At 39.0% G+C, this 16,816-nt stretch overlaps 1 protein-coding gene across 6 annotated transcripts in view; it reads left to right on the forward strand.

Moving 5' to 3' along the window:
- The window catches only part of snx7 (sorting nexin 7), a 119,530-nt gene that overhangs the window by 37,400 nt on the left and 65,314 nt on the right, over positions 1 to 16,816 (forward strand). For 4 of the 6 annotated variants that reach the window (XM_070886652.1, XM_070886654.1, XM_070886656.1 and 1 more), the window contains 3 exons: positions 276 to 458; positions 12,324 to 12,434; positions 14,899 to 15,063. In XM_070886652.1, the coding sequence (XP_070742753.1) occupies positions 276 to 458; positions 12,324 to 12,434; positions 14,899 to 15,063 (459 nt within the window). The remainder of the gene's footprint in view (positions 1 to 275; positions 459 to 12,323; positions 12,435 to 14,898; positions 15,064 to 16,816) is intronic. The other 2 variants (XM_070886653.1, XM_070886655.1) reach the window with 1 other exon arrangement.

The following is a 16,816-nucleotide window of genomic DNA, read 5'->3' on the forward strand; positions in this document are numbered from 1 at the left end:
AATGAAACTTGTCATATTTGAAACTAGGTGAATAGGTGCAAAATGTGATCAATTTCAATTAATAAAATTAAATTCAAAACTTCACATCTTCAAGTTCCTGGATTGTACTTTTATTCAAAGTACCACACAGTGGAAATTTGTACAGTTGTTGAGTGTTTGAGTAAGATCTTAGACCAGATTATTCTTAAGCTGCATGTAAATGCTGTTTATGCTATCTTATGTTAACATAATTTCTATTTAGAAAAGCAAGGACTATTTGATCTCTTTTCCAACAGGATGCTAGTTTCACCGATGCCAGTTCATTCAGTATCTCTATGCAGACTTCTCCTTCTTCTATGATCAATCAACACACTTTGGAAGATGAACCAGACAGCAAAGATCTTTTTGTCACGGTAGATGACCCAGAAAATCACATCACAGCAATTGAAACCTTTGTCACTTACAGGATTGCTACAAAGGTAAAAACAAAACTAATTATACATGAATAGGGTTGCAGCATTCAATTCAGTATGCTGACTGTAATTTAATTTTGGTAAAATTTGTAAAGTAATGAAGGTACAAGTAAATAATAGCTTATGAGTGATGGAAGATACCTGGAAAGTAACTGCAAAATGTACTGTGATGCTGTGGCTCTTGAATCCACATTGCCAGGTCTTGAATCAATGATGTGATCAGCGCCTCGCAAAGTATTTTCAGAATTCCATGGTGACCTAATGTGCTTTTGATTTATGACATGAAAATGGTGCCAAATCAGAATCCTTTTATCATTTTTCAGTCCTTTATAATTGTTGTTTTGTTAGGTACTTTTTGCAAAAGACGATCACCAGATCGTGCTGTTCGTCAGGCTCTTAGCATTGCCCCAAGTAGTCTTAAATTACACACATGCTTTTGCTGTGCCCCAAGTGATCCCAAAACTGCTATATTTAAATGTTATTCACTATTTCACCGGGCCACTTTGATACAAAAAGACTTTATTAGATGCTGGATGTTTAAAATCTACACATAACTCAATTTTTGCATAAAGCTGTTGAAATTACAAATACTTTTCAGAAATAACTTTAAAATATTAAACAGTTGATTGATATTTTACCCAACTGTGATTTCCTAGCTGTCGACCACTCAAGCCTATGCAAATGCTAAATCTAGCATACTTGTGGTATAATTGGATTGACTTGCCTATTTTAATTTTATTTGTTTTACTTTAAGATTTCATTTTGAGATCATAGCAAAACGTCTTGTAGTCCAAATTCATTTTATTCTTAAAAACAATGGTGTTGATTAATGTAAACAGTAGAACTGCAAATTTATATCTGCCTTTGGAATGTAATTTTATCCAAAAAAAGATTACTTTTTTTGGCTTTGAGACTTTATATATAATTTGCTATGCATGTGAGTTGACTTTGTTTTTGCTATCCGAGTGGGGATATTGAGCTAAACATTACGATGTCGAGCCTTGTTTTTATATTAGAAAATGTTTAATGAAATTTGGGTTGCAATATGATGCAATTTTATTACTTCCCTGAATACTGTCATTGAAAGTCCTCTTTCTGATATTAATTTCATAGAAGTCGGGTGTCTTAGATGCATTATTTTTCTGAACTGTTTATTATTTGATAATTAATAGAAATTTAGGTAATGTTAGAGAAAAATTTCTCAATTTGTCTTTGTACAGTGGGCAGTTTTTAATCAACTTGTAAATAAAGGATTTTGTGATTAATTTTAAATCTTAAAAGGCACAGAATAATGAGTTAGCTCAAGACTTTATCCAATTGAGAGTCTTCTTGAAAATTGTGCAACAAAAATTGCACCTTTGGACTTTGACACTTCATGAAGAAGCTAACATGCTTTATGTGCAAACTAATTAATCTAGTGTATTGTTTCCTGGCCAGTAAGATAATTTTTCCAGTTAAAGACATTCATTTTACTTTCAGTTTAAATGTTCATATACTGTAATTGGGGAACCTTTTAAATTACTAATTTAGGGATACCTCATTTTGACAAAAGTAGGATTTTGTGTCAAATATGGTTCACTATTTTCCTTGGTTAGTGCATATTTGAATGTACAATAAAGTGTCTAATTTATGAGGAAATGAATAATTTTAATGTTTCATATTTCATATTTCTCTAAAATGGTGCTGGGCGTGGGAGACAATTCATTTATGACACAACTGCCATCACTCTTATATTTGATGTTTGGTTAAAATGATGGCTTGTTCTAATTAAAATTGCTAAAACTTTCATGGGGAGTTACTGCAGATGAAACTAACGTATAGTAATTTAAAAATTATGTTCCATCAAGCTTTCCTTCAGACTACCCATTTTATTTTTCAGCTCAGTGGCAGGAATCAGACTTGCTGAGAGCATCATCCTTCATGTATTCAGTATTGTCAAGCAGCCAGAATTTTTGGTTCACTTGTGTGGATAAATTTGAGACTAAAAGCAGTCATTTCACGATAGTGGAGTGGTGCAGTGAAACTGGGTTCTGCTTAAAACAAGACGATGGAAACTTGAACATTTGCCAATATTGTGAGAAGCTTTATTAATAGTGGTAGCAGTAATCCTTATTGGAATGCTACTGAAAATCTGTGAAATTTGAAAATCCACCAGAAATTGTCAAGAAAACTTAGATAAACTTATGCAGGGTCCCTGCTCTCTGTTGGGAACCTCCACGAAGAAGGCCACAAAAGTAGATGCTAGTTTTGTGCATAATGAAGAATGTGAACCAGCTGGATTATCAAGTCCAATGAATGACCTGAACCTATTGTAAGGATTGTTGGTAGACTGAAAGCTGCAGAGAAAAGGGTGGAGGAAAACAAGCCCTGAAATCTAGCACTAGAAAAGAATTATGTCAGTATGTCAAAGGGGAGAGAGATTCTGTAGTAATTTGAATTTCTGGGCAGAGATGATTTAAACCCATATGCAATCCCCTGACCAACCTAGAACTTTTGTTATTGACAATGTTTTATGTGAAAATCTGCAATGGAAATAATGGGCCCAAATTTCCCCATGAGTTGCACCGTTTTTTTTTGGTGTAACTTGATTTTTCTGGTGTATCTTTTTAGTTGCAACTATGGCCATTTAATTTGCACCAATGTAAGTGAGTTAGTTAGGTTTTTTGTTGGGTCAGTTTTTTCAAAAGGGGGCGTTCCCAGCCACTTACACCATTTATGCCAATTTGGCCAGAAAAAAGTTGTACTAAACTTTTAGGGCAGCATATGTGTCCACTTTTGTCGGCACAGAAAGGCCTTACAGTTAAGGAATCGGCGCAAGTAACTACATTTCAAGCACTAAACAAAGCATAAGCAATAATAACCATTCAATAAAAAATAAAGTGAAGTAAATAATTAAAGTAACAAATAAAAGTACTGCATCAAATCCTACCTTAAACTGAAGGCTGGCCATGCTGGAGTCCGTTTGGCCAGGGCAAAGTGCGGGACACTGGCAAGCCTTTCGGCCAGGGCAAAAATCGGGAGAACGTGGCAGGCCTTGGAAGAGAGGGGGGGGGCGGGGAGAAAAAGAGAACGCGGCCGGCTGTTGGGGGGGATGTGGAGAGAAGGCTGAACTCTGCAGGGGGGGTGGTGGGAGGGGAGAGGGTTGCTGATGAGGAGAGATAGAGAAGTCACATGACTGAAGAGGTGGAGGGGGAGAGAACAAAAGACCGTTTGGGGAGTGAGAAGAGCTGGGCTGTGTGTTGTGTTAATGGAACATGATTCAGTTTCAATGTAAAAAAAATATTTTATTGAAAATTTTAGAATGTACTTTAGTGTAATTTTTTTATCAAACTGTACTTTAATATGACTCTAAGATCACTTAAAACTTTAAGATCACTAAATAACTTGTAAAGTTACAAAACAATTTCAATGTGAAAAATCTTACACTCTAAAATCATAAACTTCAAGATCACTTTTTAGATGCAAAATTAATAACTTACAAAATGTGAGAACATTTACACTCTAAGATCACTTAAAAACCCTAAGATCACTTATAAGTTGTAAAGTTACAAAACTTACAAAACAATTTCCATTAGAAAACAGTTACAAGTAAAATCAAAAACAACAGCAGCAAAGAAAGGCTGCACCCATCTCAGATCCACATCTCGGTGAATGTGCACTGTTTCATGGGGGGAGCGGGGGTTACGGCTTGGTCTCTACAGAAACTGGTGTGGGGATTGCCTTGGGAGTGGCAGTGGATTGGCCTGGCTGTGTTCCTTTATTGCAGCAGCTACCTCCCTGATAGCCTGTGCCGTAGTTCCCGCTGTCTCTGAAATGTCCTCCCTCATGTCCTGTGACAGTATTGCTATTTCTGCCATCAGTGTTGTTACCTCATCACCCACCCCACTGACTGTGTTCACGAGTGATCGGGTAAGCTCATTGGTCTCCACACCCAATGCCATCACCTGAGCCACATCTGTTGCACCCTCCCGCTCAGGACAGCGTGGTACATTTCTCCTTGGCCTCGCTCTGGGTCTGTCTCGCGGAATCCCTCCAGTGGAGTCACAGGCTGGGACGGTGGGCCCCTGGGTGTTCCATACTGCATTCCAGCAGGAGTTGGACCCAGAACCTTGGACAGTGGGGCATTGAGTGTTCCATACTGCATTCCAGCATCCAATGTCGAACCAGACCCTAAACCATTATGCAGGGACGGGGATGAACTGAAACCACGGAATGACGAATCAGAAATCATGAAAGTGCTTGGCAATGCAAGTTCAAGATTCCCCCCTTCATATCTCTCCATGACCACCCCCTCCCCCCTACAGAGTTGGTCTGGTTCGCCCACGTCTGAATCATCATCTGTATCTTCAGGATTGGCATCAGGTTCTGCAAAATATAACAGTCAAATGGTTAGCAGCAGAGGAGGGGGCAGGATGGGTGGCATGAGTAGGCTCATACGTAGCAGGCCAGGCAGCAAGTTTGTTTTGAAGGACCACGAGTAATTTTCAGTACTTACCCTCTCCCTCGAGTGTGGGCCCAGCTTGTGCAGTACTAATTGCTTTTTTCCAGGCAGGATCCATCAAAGCAGCGACCCTCTGTTCCAAGGGTGTCAGTGGGTGCAGATTTAGTGGGCCTCCTCCTGTTCGAGTTCTTTCCCTTTTATTGTGGGCCAATTTCTTCTGCAAAGATGAAAACATAACTTGTTAGAGAGGGGGTCTTTCTGTTGGGTGGGACATATACAGGTAGTCACATTTACAGATGCAATTCCATTGACAAATGAAAATATTACTTACACGAACTGCTTGACCAAGGTCCTGCCATTTCTCTTTAAACTGCCTTCCACTTCTTGGGGTATTCACCATTGCGCAGTAATCTTCTACAAGTTTGTTCCAGCGTTTATTTTTTTGGGTGGCACTTTGCGCGACCTCTGTTGCTTGTATCCAGCTCCTGCCATCTTTCCTCGATTACATTCACTAGTACCTCCAATTCTTCGTTCTTGGGGCACGGTGTGGTGTTGCATTGCTCTATTGAATTGACACTCAGTGATTTTTAAAAACACACAGTCCTTATTTTGCTTGCAGCAATGAATGATTCTCACCTATGCAGCACTCCTTGTGAAGGTTTAGCAGCTGATTTCTTGCAGAGTACTCCAAACAGCACTCCTATAGCTTTTAAAACATCAAGCAGGCATCCAAAACTCAGAGGTTCTCCATTTTAAAAATGGCCGATTGCCAATGTTAATGCCCCACTGAGCATGCGTGAACTCTGCAATGTGCATGTGTGTGCTGCCGGCACACTGTCACTCAGATCAGGCCCCACCCCCCTCTTCATTGTACGCCACGTCAGCTCCACAGATGGCCCGAGAATCGACCATGATCGCAGGGAGTTTTTTCAGCGGGTAAAATGTCAGCGGGGGGCTCGGAGGTGTGCGGAAAAAAACGGAGGGCCAAATTTGGGCCCAATAATACTTATAAAATCATCTTGCACAATAAGAATGAATTGGGCAATCTGGTTAACTAAAACAATGGAATTTTAATATTGAACTCATGTAGACTTGTCAGCAGGGTTGATAAGACAATTGGTTGGCAAGGTGGGCAAGTTATAATAAGTGTGATAAGATGGAAATTTTGTTTTAAAGGCTGTCCTATTCCATGGGATTAGATTGTAAGAAGAATGAGGGCAAATGTAAGGTAATCTGGGATCCATCTTTCTCCAAGAGAATGATGAACCAATTTGTGATGGGATTTGAGGAGAGGCAGTATCTTAGCAGACAACCTGAATAGTCAATTAAATAATAACTTATCAGACAGCTAATCGGAAATGTACACAGGTTCAAAGTTCAATTCTCAGTCTTTGATGATGAAGCTGTGAAAGGCAGATGATTGGAGGCGCTGACAGTTTTTACTGAGATAATGTAGGGGCCCAAACAGGAGTTGATTGCTGGTGTAACTGAGGCTGCATGAGGATTGTGCTGCGTAATTTAATTGCAAAATTTATTAAATTAACTGGATTATGTTGATCTAAGTTGAATCGAGAGATTGTTTCAGGTGTGTGAATTCCTAAGCGAGTGATCAGATATATAATCAGGTTGTGCTCGTGAGAGGCCTACTGATGAGTCATTAACGGTGATGTTCTGCTCAGAGAATGGGAGGAAATGAGCTCGGCCTGAATTGGAATTCTGTATCGAGGGAGAGGGGACCTGAATCTCCAAGATCAAGCAGTTAAATGTCTCGTTTTGAGGATTGAGCAGATTATACCAGCAAGAGGCAATGAAGTTGTGAGCAGCCAGCAAAATGAGAAGGCAACTGAGTGAGTTAGTAAGTGAGTGAGTGAGGTACATGGAGTTAGGCCTGAATTGAATAGTGACTTGAAACTACTTTTATATTTTAGTTTTCAAATTATTTTATCATGGTAGGACAGTGGAAAGCAATGTTATGCAAAACTTGCATGACATGACTTGGAATTCTTTGGAAACCTACTGTCCACACCAATCATGAGTGCCTCCAGGTTGACTTGCTCAAACTTAAGTTAGTGAGCTTGAGAAATGATTGGAATCGGTCTGAAATTAAGAGTTTCTAGACCACACATTGGAAGAGGTGGTACCCCACAGCTCGTGAGGAATAATGGGGCAGAAAAGAAGTTGGTTACTGGTTCCAAGAGAAAAGGAAGGTTCCAGTAGAAGTCATAAACAGCGCTACAATAACGTGGAGCGTACAGTGCTATGGTTATCCAAGGGGAAGGAATTTAGTGTAGTAACGCAGTGGTAATAAAATATTCTACATTGAGAGGATTAATTTCTGTAAATGTGAGTCCTGAATGGTGAGTTGCCTCCCAGGTATATAATGAAACAAATGCAGAAACTCATATAGAAAAAGAGGGGGATCTGCCAGAGGTCATGGTTCATGTCGGAACCAACAAAATAGGGAAGAATAGGAAATTCTGCTGCTACGAGAGTCTGTACAGAAAATTCCAGAAATCAGGAGGGAGATTAAGAAGCAGGATCACAAAAATAGCAATCTTGGAATTATTACCAATGTCACATGTTAGCCAGTACATAAAGAAGATAATTAACTGGTTAGATGTATAGTGTAGGAGGGAAGAGTTATGATTACCCTGGCAAGCGCACCAGTTAAGGGGCAAAGAGATGGTGTACACCGAAAAAGAGTTGCGAGCTATCCCACAGGACGGTTAATAGGAGCCTTTGGGATGGTTGAAAGGGAAAGTTAGCTTTAGGTGTATATGTAGCAAGGAGATAGAATTATTTGAATTGTAGAGCCACCAGAGGTGGGCCTAGAACAGTTAGTGGAGCTTACTATTTATAGAAAAATGATACTAGAGAAGTTAAGGTAGACTCGGACTTAAGGTAGACAAATGACCAGGATTTTAATAGTTTCCATCTGAGCATTCTGAAGGAACTTAGGAATAACGGACACTTTGATTCTAATTTTCCAAACTTCTAGAAAAGGAAAATTGTGCCAGAACTGTGGCAGCTAGCAAGTGTGAGTCCCCTCTTCAGAAAAGATGGGAATAAACAAAGGAATTATAGGCCAGTTAGTCTTGCTTTAGTTGGCAAACTACGAGAGTCAATAATACGGGATGAAGTTGTTTAACATTTAAGAAACATAATCTGGCTAGTTAGCACATATTTCTAAAAGGCTCATATTTGCTTGACATACATGTTAGGATAAAAAGAAGAGTTCTCTTCTTCAAGGTGGACTCCCTGAAATAAGGAGTCGACACCCACCCGTATAGCGACCACGGAATCACTCAGACGAAATCTTGGTTCAATTGATCTTTATTCAATCATATGCAGCGGAAGCGTTCCAAATAAACCTTCAACGAACAAGGGTTCTACATGAACAGTTATACAGTTTTCGAGGTGTGCGACCCTCCTACAAAACCTTCGATGACCACTGGTTGGCTTACAGCTCATCAGTGGAGCTTCATTGATTTGTTGACCCTTATCAGACTGGCTGCTGAGTGGTTTCTCAACTTCATCTCCCATAGCACCTCAGCCTTCTGGAATGTGTTGTTCTACAGTGTTAACCATGCCTTGGTTTCCCATGGCTAGTTCTGCACCTGGTTTCTTATCAGACAAAACTATCACTTTCCCATGAGCTCAGCAAACTATCCCTTTCTCATGGTATGTTTCCAGACAGCTTACTCCCTACTGTCCTTGGAGATGAGCTCAGCTGCTGCTACAATTAGAAGGTGTTGTCAACTCTGCCCTTTGTTCCCTTAAATGTCCTGAATATGTAAAGTTTTCATTTTATGTTATACAGCCATAAGCGAGTTTTGCATACAATCTATTAATAGGTGATCTATTACAATCCCTACCTTGAGGTGGAGGAACTCCTGACTCCTCACAACCTCCTAATACTGATGAGCCCTTTTAACCTGAACCATCTTGCATGTCATCAATTCACTACCTTCAGTATCCACTTTGGTGACCATCTGTCTGTCTACTTTATACTTTACCCCCTTACATATATTATATAATTCTTCTTACAGGAAAAAAAAGGAGGTGGATATGGAATTTCAAAAAGCATTTGACCATATACCACGTAAGATACTTAATTGGCCAAGTTAATGGTACATGGAATTGAGGGGAATGTGGCCACATGTATAGGGATCCTGGGCTTCATAAATAGAGGTATAGAGTACAAAAGTGCAGAAATTATGATGAGCCGGTATAAAACACTGATTCGGCCCCAACTGGAGTATTGTGTCCAATTCTGGGCACTACACTTTAGGAAGGATGTAAAGTCCTTAGAGAAGATGCAGAAATGATTTACAAGAATGATTCCAAGAATGAAGGACTACAGTTATGTTGATGGACTGGAGAAGCTGGGGTTGTTCTCCTTAGAGCAGAGAAGATTGAGGGGGGATTTGATAGAGGTGCTCAAAATCATGAGGGGTCGAGACAGAGTGGATAGAGGGAAACTGTTCCATTGGCAGAATGGTCGAGAACCAGAGGACACAGATTTAAGATGATTGGCAAAAGAATCAAAGATGATGTAAGAAAAAACTCTTGCGCAGCGAATATCAGAGGGGTATGGGCCAAAGGTGGCTATGTGGAGTTAGCTCCCAGATCAGCCATGATCTCATTGAATTCAAGGGGCTGAATGGCCTACTTTTTGAATAGCTTATGTACTTATTACCAAGAACCTCTACTTTCAGAAATATGAAAGGTGGGGACACTTTCTAAAAGAAAAAAGGGGGATGGGGTACAGCCCACTAATTCTCGATGGACTGACAAATGCCTTGTATAGAATCAGATTTAGGGAGGAAGAAAATGCATTATTTGCATTAAAGCTAAATTATTTCAAATAAGGAAAATATGAGAAATTACAAGTGTGGCAATTTAAAGAAAAATTGAATTCTGCACAATTTGAGAGAAGAGAAGAGGAGGTAGGTGGTTCAAGGCAATTAGAAAATTGAGCTACCAGAAGGCAACCTGAAATTTCTGTTTTTATGGAGGTAGGTGCAACTGGAGTTGTTTAAAAACCCTATGCTATTTTATTTGAAATGCTTAATTCGTATTATTTAATCAGTAATTGTTTTGAATTAACAGTAGACTATATTCAGATGTGAGTTTGTTTGTTTTAGGTGATGATCAAATATTTTGTGTCCAAGTACTTAATTCGCCTCTGAATTGTATCTGGAAAGTTTTAGTAAACAACTAATCATAAGAACATAGGAAATAGGAGCAGTTGTAGGCCATCTGACCCCTCATGCCTGCTCCATCATTTAATAAGATCATGGCTGATCTGATCCTGGGCTCAGCTCCACTTTCCTACCTGCTCCCCATAACTCTACTCTTTCTCTTATCGCTCAAAAATCTGTCTATCTCCACCTTAAATATATTCAATGACCCAGCCTCCACAGCTCTCTGGGGCAGAGAATTCCACAGATTTACAACCCTCAGAAGAAATTCTTCTCATCTCAGTTCTAAATGGGGAACCTCTTATTCTGAAACTATGCCCCTCTACTTCTAGATTCACTCACACAGGGAAACATCCTCTCTGCATCCACCTTGTCGAGCCCCCTCAGTATCATATGTTTCAATAAGATCACCTCTCTCTTCTAAACTCCAATGAGTATTGGCCCAACCTGCTCAACCTTTCTTCATAAGTCAACCCCTACATCTCGGGAATCAACCTAGTGAACCTTCTCTGAACTGCCTCCAATGCAAATATTTCCCTCCTCAAATAAGGTGACCAAAACTGTACACCATACTCTAGGTGTGGCCTCACCAATATACTGTACAGTTGTATCAGGACTTCCCTGCTTTTGTACTCCATCCCCTTTGCAATAAAGGCCAACATTCCATTGACCTTCCTGATTACTTGCTGTACCTGCATACTAACTTTTGTGTTTCATGCACAAGGACCCTCAGGTCCCTCTGTACTGCAGCATTCTGTAATTTCTCTCCCATTTAAATAATAATTAGCTTTTTTATTTTTCCTGCCAAAGTGGATAACCTCACATTATTCTCCATCTGCCAAATGTTTGCCCACTCACTTAGCCTGTCGTATATGCTTTTGAAGATTTTTTGTGTCCTCCTCACAACTTGCTTTCCCACCCATCTTTGTATCATCAGCAAACTTGGCTACATTACACTCGGTCCCTTCATCCAAATCATTAATATAGATTGTAAATAGTTGAAGCCCCAGCACCGATCCCTGTAGCACCCCACTAGTTACCGTTTGCTAATAGGAAAATGACCCATTTATCCCGACTCTGTTTTCTGTTAGCTAGCCAATCCGCAATCCATGCTAGTACACTACCCCCAACCCCATGAACTTTTATCTTGTGCAGTAGTCTTTTATGTGGCACCTTAGCGAATGCCTTCTGGAAATCCAAATACACCACATCCACTGGTTCCCCCTTATCCATCCTGCTCGTTACATCCTCAAAGAACTCCAGCAAATTTGTCAAACATAATTTCCCTTTTCATAAAACCATGCTGACTCTGCTTGACTTATGTTTTTCCAAATGTCCTGCTACTGCTTCCTTAATAATGGACTCCAGCATTTTCCCAACAACAGATGCTAGCTAACTGGTCAATAGTTTCCTGTTTTCTGTTTCCCTCCTTTTTTAAATAGACGGTTTTAAATTTGTGGTTTTCCAATCCGCTGCAACCTCTCCAGAATCCAGGGAATTTTAGTAGATTACAACTAATGCATCCACTATCTCTGCAGCCACTTAAGACCCTAGGATGTAAGCCATCAGGTCCAGGGGACTTATCCATCTTTCATCCCATTATTTTATCATGGCAGCTGTATCCTTTCCTTTTCCACTTTTGCCATCAAGAACCCCTTCACCCTGTACTAATATTTCCTATTCAGGCCTTGTATTCATATAGACATTAAAACTTATCTGCCATTCTTAAGCCCATCAACTTAATTGGTCCACATCTTTAAGTCTTATCAATATCTCACTCGTCATTTGCCCCATAGGTTGGTGTCACCAATAGATTTTATATAATTACTGTATACAAGAAATACAAATATTCACGCCAGTTTGAGTAGTATGAACAGAAGGTGATCCAGAACAGATGTTTGCAAAGCTCTTGTCACTTACCAGAGCATTTTGGATCATCGCCTGCTTCATACAACAAAATTAGTTTCAATCTGGTTTTCTAATTTGCTGTTAATACTCGAGACTTAATCATTTGAATAAGCATTATTTGTAATCATATTATGTGCTATAAGTTCATTACTTTCTGTGTATAACATGAAAGTCTTCAGCTAACCAGACAAAAGAAATCTTGGAACATTTTGTGTTCCAATATCAACATGTCTTTTGTAATGTAAAAAGTCTAAGAATTTCTGTTTCAAGATAATCTTTACTGTTCTGTGCTATTATGTAATGCTATTTATTTTACAGACCACTCGTAGTGAATTTGACTCTTGTGAGTATGAAGTTCGTAGGCGTTATCAAGATTTCTTGTGGCTGAAAGGCAAACTTGAAGAAGCACATTCTACTTTGATTGTTCCTGTAAGTGTAACATCTTTGGGGAAATTCTGTCAAATTGTACATATGCTTATACTCCCAGAACACTTCCAAAAGCATTTTTTTTTCTGTGAACGTATATTTGTGAGCTGTAATTGTTGTATTGTAACATTTTGTGTGGGCAGGGCTAGAGAAATATACGTGAGAGCAATCAGATCTCCGACTAAATTCCACTTTCTTCAACCAATCTGACCCCAAAGGTTACGGCTTCCAAGTTTTCTATTAACCAATAGGATTCCATAAATAGGAACCAAACAGCAGAACCATCTCTGTAGTGTCATATTTGATTCAGTCACAAAAATGCAGAACTTATTCGATATACAAATGCTGTGGCGTTTGGCACGCACTCCGCTGTTGATCTTTTTTTAAAAAGTCACTTTTATTATGTAATTCATGCATGAAAAATATAATTTACAAAATAGTCTCAAACTTATCTGTAAAGCTCCCTTCCTACCTTCCGGTTTGTCTGACATGTTTCCCAGCCCCCCACAAAATCAACAGGCTTGGTCCCGAATGCACCTTCCCCATCTGGTGGACCGATATAATTGCATACGTCCCTGTGCTCCAGGATTCAGCCCTAATACACATCAGCTTTGCGAATACATGTGCGACTGTGATTTCCATGATTGTTTGCTCCAGCTAGTCCAAGTGACCCTGGTCCCAAGAAGATAGTAACAAAGACAAAAAGATAGAGTGCAACAAAAATACTAGCGTAAGAGAAAGCGCAAGTATAACATAGATACAACATGAGATTAACAAGAACAAGAGTAACAGAATTAGAAAAAAGATAAACACAGACATAGAAAATAAAAAGTAGAGTAACAGAGGAAGAATGTAATTGAGGTACAGTAAGATAGTAATAGAAAAACAGAAAAGAATAAAATAGCATAGACATTAGGATGCCACAGAGCAGTTCTTTCTAGCTGACCCTCAAACCTTGAACTGACCTTGTGCCCTGAGCTGCTTGAAGATGGCCATTTGAGCCACAACGGTGTTGAAGTGCCTAGTTAGTTCTATTTGTCCCACATATCAGTATTGGCCCATTGAATCTATCAAACTTCTATTATAATCTAGGGAAAGTTCTGTTTTTTTTTCCTAGACTCCACTCCCTAAAATCAAGTAAACCTTCAGAATATCTGTTTAACCTTACTGAGCCCAATCCTATCCTTAACTGGTGTGCACACAGGATGTTGAGCAAGACAGAGAGCCCTGATTGATGTATTGGTTTATATTTCTGCAGCACAGAGGGGGACGGAGGCCAACTGTAGTGCTGATGTATGGTTGAGATCAGCTAATAGGCGACTACATTTAGAATCTGGTTTGTACTGCTCAGTACCCCATTGTATGATGCAATTATCCATTGAGTCTTAAGGCTGTTTAGTTGTAGAAATTTATTTTGTCACAATGTACATTATTTACTAGACATGTAGATTTTAACAGTAAGAACAAGGTCCTGTGTACATGACCCTGAAAAGAAACCCACCTCTCATTAAATCCTTGCTCTACACTTTGATATCCAAGGTATGTTTTTGCATATTTTCTTTGTTCTTAGTTTCATGATATTGAAACCTTTTTGTGATACTTGAATACGAGCAGGAATTCTGAAGTGGAAAGCAATCATTTATTGCCAGCTTAGTACCCCAATTGTCATCAATGAAAATGCCCAGCAGGTTTGTTTATGAAATGTGCTTTTAGCATGTCAGTCTGATTGTGTGGAGCATGAATTTTATTTTCACTCTGGATGCTTTGCTATCATATGCAATATACACACTTGCTGTGGTTGAATCTGTGGAGGATATCACAATGATAGTATAACTTCACAAATGTTATTTTACAACTATGAAAAGTGTAACACTGCGATTTTCATGTCTTTCGGGCAAGCAAAATAATCCTTTGATTATTCTGGGAATATTTTGCTTATTTCATGGGCATGATTGCTATAATAAAAATAAATTTGCCATTTTCACATGTAGTGGGTAGTTTAAAAAAAATATATATACATTTTCTCCAGTTTTCTCCTCCATTTCCTGCTCTGAAGGTGCAGAATTTGCTGGAGTATGGTTTCGTGGATGAATGTGGCCATCATTCAAGTGAGCCCTGACGGTGATTGTCCATAGACTATTTGAGATTGGTTAGATTTCAAACCACAGAAAATACAAAGCTTGAACAGATTAAATCATCCATTGCTATTTTAAAAATTTTACTACAGTAAACTTTTTTAATCTCGTTATTTTAGCTAAAAATAGCAGTCATTCCCATAAATTAAATTCATTTACAGTGTGTGTGCGTGTATGTATTTTAGAGAAATTCTACGGTTTGTTTTCTCTATTATTAATAATTTTGTGTGAAATTGTCAAAATAAGACCATAATACTGGTACTGTAATTGATTGTGGATGGTTATTGTATTACTATGCTAATGTAACCAATTTAAATTTTCTCTTTGTTTAGCCATTGCCAGAGAAATTTGTAATGAGAGGGATGGTGGACCGCTTTAATGAAGATTTCGTAGAAACACGCCGGAAGGCACTGCATAAATTTTTAAACAGAATTGCTGACCATCCTACTCTGTCTTTTAATGAGGACTTCAAAATATTTCTAACTGTACAGGCATGGGTAAAATCTATTCATATATATCCATGACAGTAGCAAAATTAGGAAATGTGTAACTGCTTCAACACAGATTCACACATGGAGGTCGATTTTTAATATGGAAAGTCATTATGAATTATTTAATGTACAATAAAGTACATTTACATGTTTTCAATATATCAAGCAATATTTGAATTATTACTTGCAAAGTGCAATTGTTTCTCAATTGTCAGTCTGTATTTGAGATTTGTTTGAGTTTCCTGATATGGCTGTATTTCTCGTCGGTGCTGGCCCTTTAAATCCCTCAAATGTTCAGTGTCATTGTGTTATAAGCACATGTCCAGTTATACAAATATACAAAAAAATTACAGACAGGAGGAGAGTTACTGGCTCTTCCTACACTCGTGTGATGTCTTGAGCATCACAATACATACACTTCCCCACCCACTGGTAACCATGGGAGAGGCGGAAAAATAAATTCTGGAAATGTAACCGAACTCCTTGGGTGATTAAAACTAGCCCAGAAGACCACTCCTGTCCTGATTAATGTAATACGGTAACTACCTCTTGTACGAGGTGATCTCCTCCTCCCCCCCCCCCCACCAAAATCCCAGAAACTGGTTGACCTTTTGTTTACAGGGACTCAACGATTCAGCATTCACCACACGAGCCGGCAGCCTCTTCCACTATTCTCTGGGGGGGAAAAGAACCACCTCCTAACTCTAATCTATTTCTGCCTTTACATAACCTGAGATTGTGCCCCCTGTTCTCCCTAACTTACTTAGTTGAAACGCACGATCTACACAAACACAATCTAGTCCTTTCATCATCTTATAAACCTCAATCAAACCACCAGAAAGTCTATGCTTCTCTAAAATGTAGAGATCTCTTTTTGAACCTTTCTTGGTAATCAAGATGTTTTAAACTGGGTATTAATCTTGTGGCCCTTCTCTGCACCTTTTCCAATATCATCCAGGTGAGGAGACCAAAACTAGACACAGTATTCTTAACACTGGTCTAACCAGCTTCTTGTACAAGGACAAAATAGTATGTTTTGTATTAGTGTATTGTCTTGTAAATACAGCCGTGAACCCTTTTCGCCCGAGCTATTGCTTCATGGCCTTAATATCTTTCCTAAAGCAAGGTGTTCAATGCTGGATGTTGTCCAATGCTGGATGTAATATTCTAACCAGCCTAATTAACAATTTGTAGGATAGCATTTCCTTGGATCCATATGCAAATTTTTTACAGCTTTATCAATGTTCTCCCACTTTCAATGATTTGTGTAACTTAACTTTAAGTCAGCTCCTCTCCTCATTTCAGAGCGTTAGCACTTGGTGTACATGACCTCTTATTTAGTCTTCCTCCCAAAATTTATCACCTCACATGCCTCAGCCTAAATTTCACCTGGCATCTATCTGCCCAATTAGATCTATCTGTCTTTGTCCTCCTGAAGTCGCTTACAGTGCTCCCTATTTTTGGTATTGTGGTCCCTATACCCAAGTCCAGATCATCAGTAAATTTTGGTATTCTGAAAGTATTGGGAAGGGAGTTTAAGGCTGTAACTTGATCTTGTGGTTCAGATTATATTACCTAGAGCCAAGATGATTAACAGAGTTGATAGGGTGGATATAGAGAAACTATTTTATCTGGTGGGGGAGTCCAGAGCAAGAGAATATAACTTTAAAATTAGAGCTGGGCCATTCAGTGGTGATGTCAGGAAGCACTTCTTAACACACAGGGTAGTGTCAATCTGGAAAACTCCCCAAAATGCTGT

This window comes from Pristiophorus japonicus, chromosome 8 (assembly GCF_044704955.1).
Source record: "Pristiophorus japonicus isolate sPriJap1 chromosome 8, sPriJap1.hap1, whole genome shotgun sequence".
Lineage (NCBI taxonomy): Eukaryota > Metazoa > Chordata > Chondrichthyes > Pristiophoridae > Pristiophorus > Pristiophorus japonicus.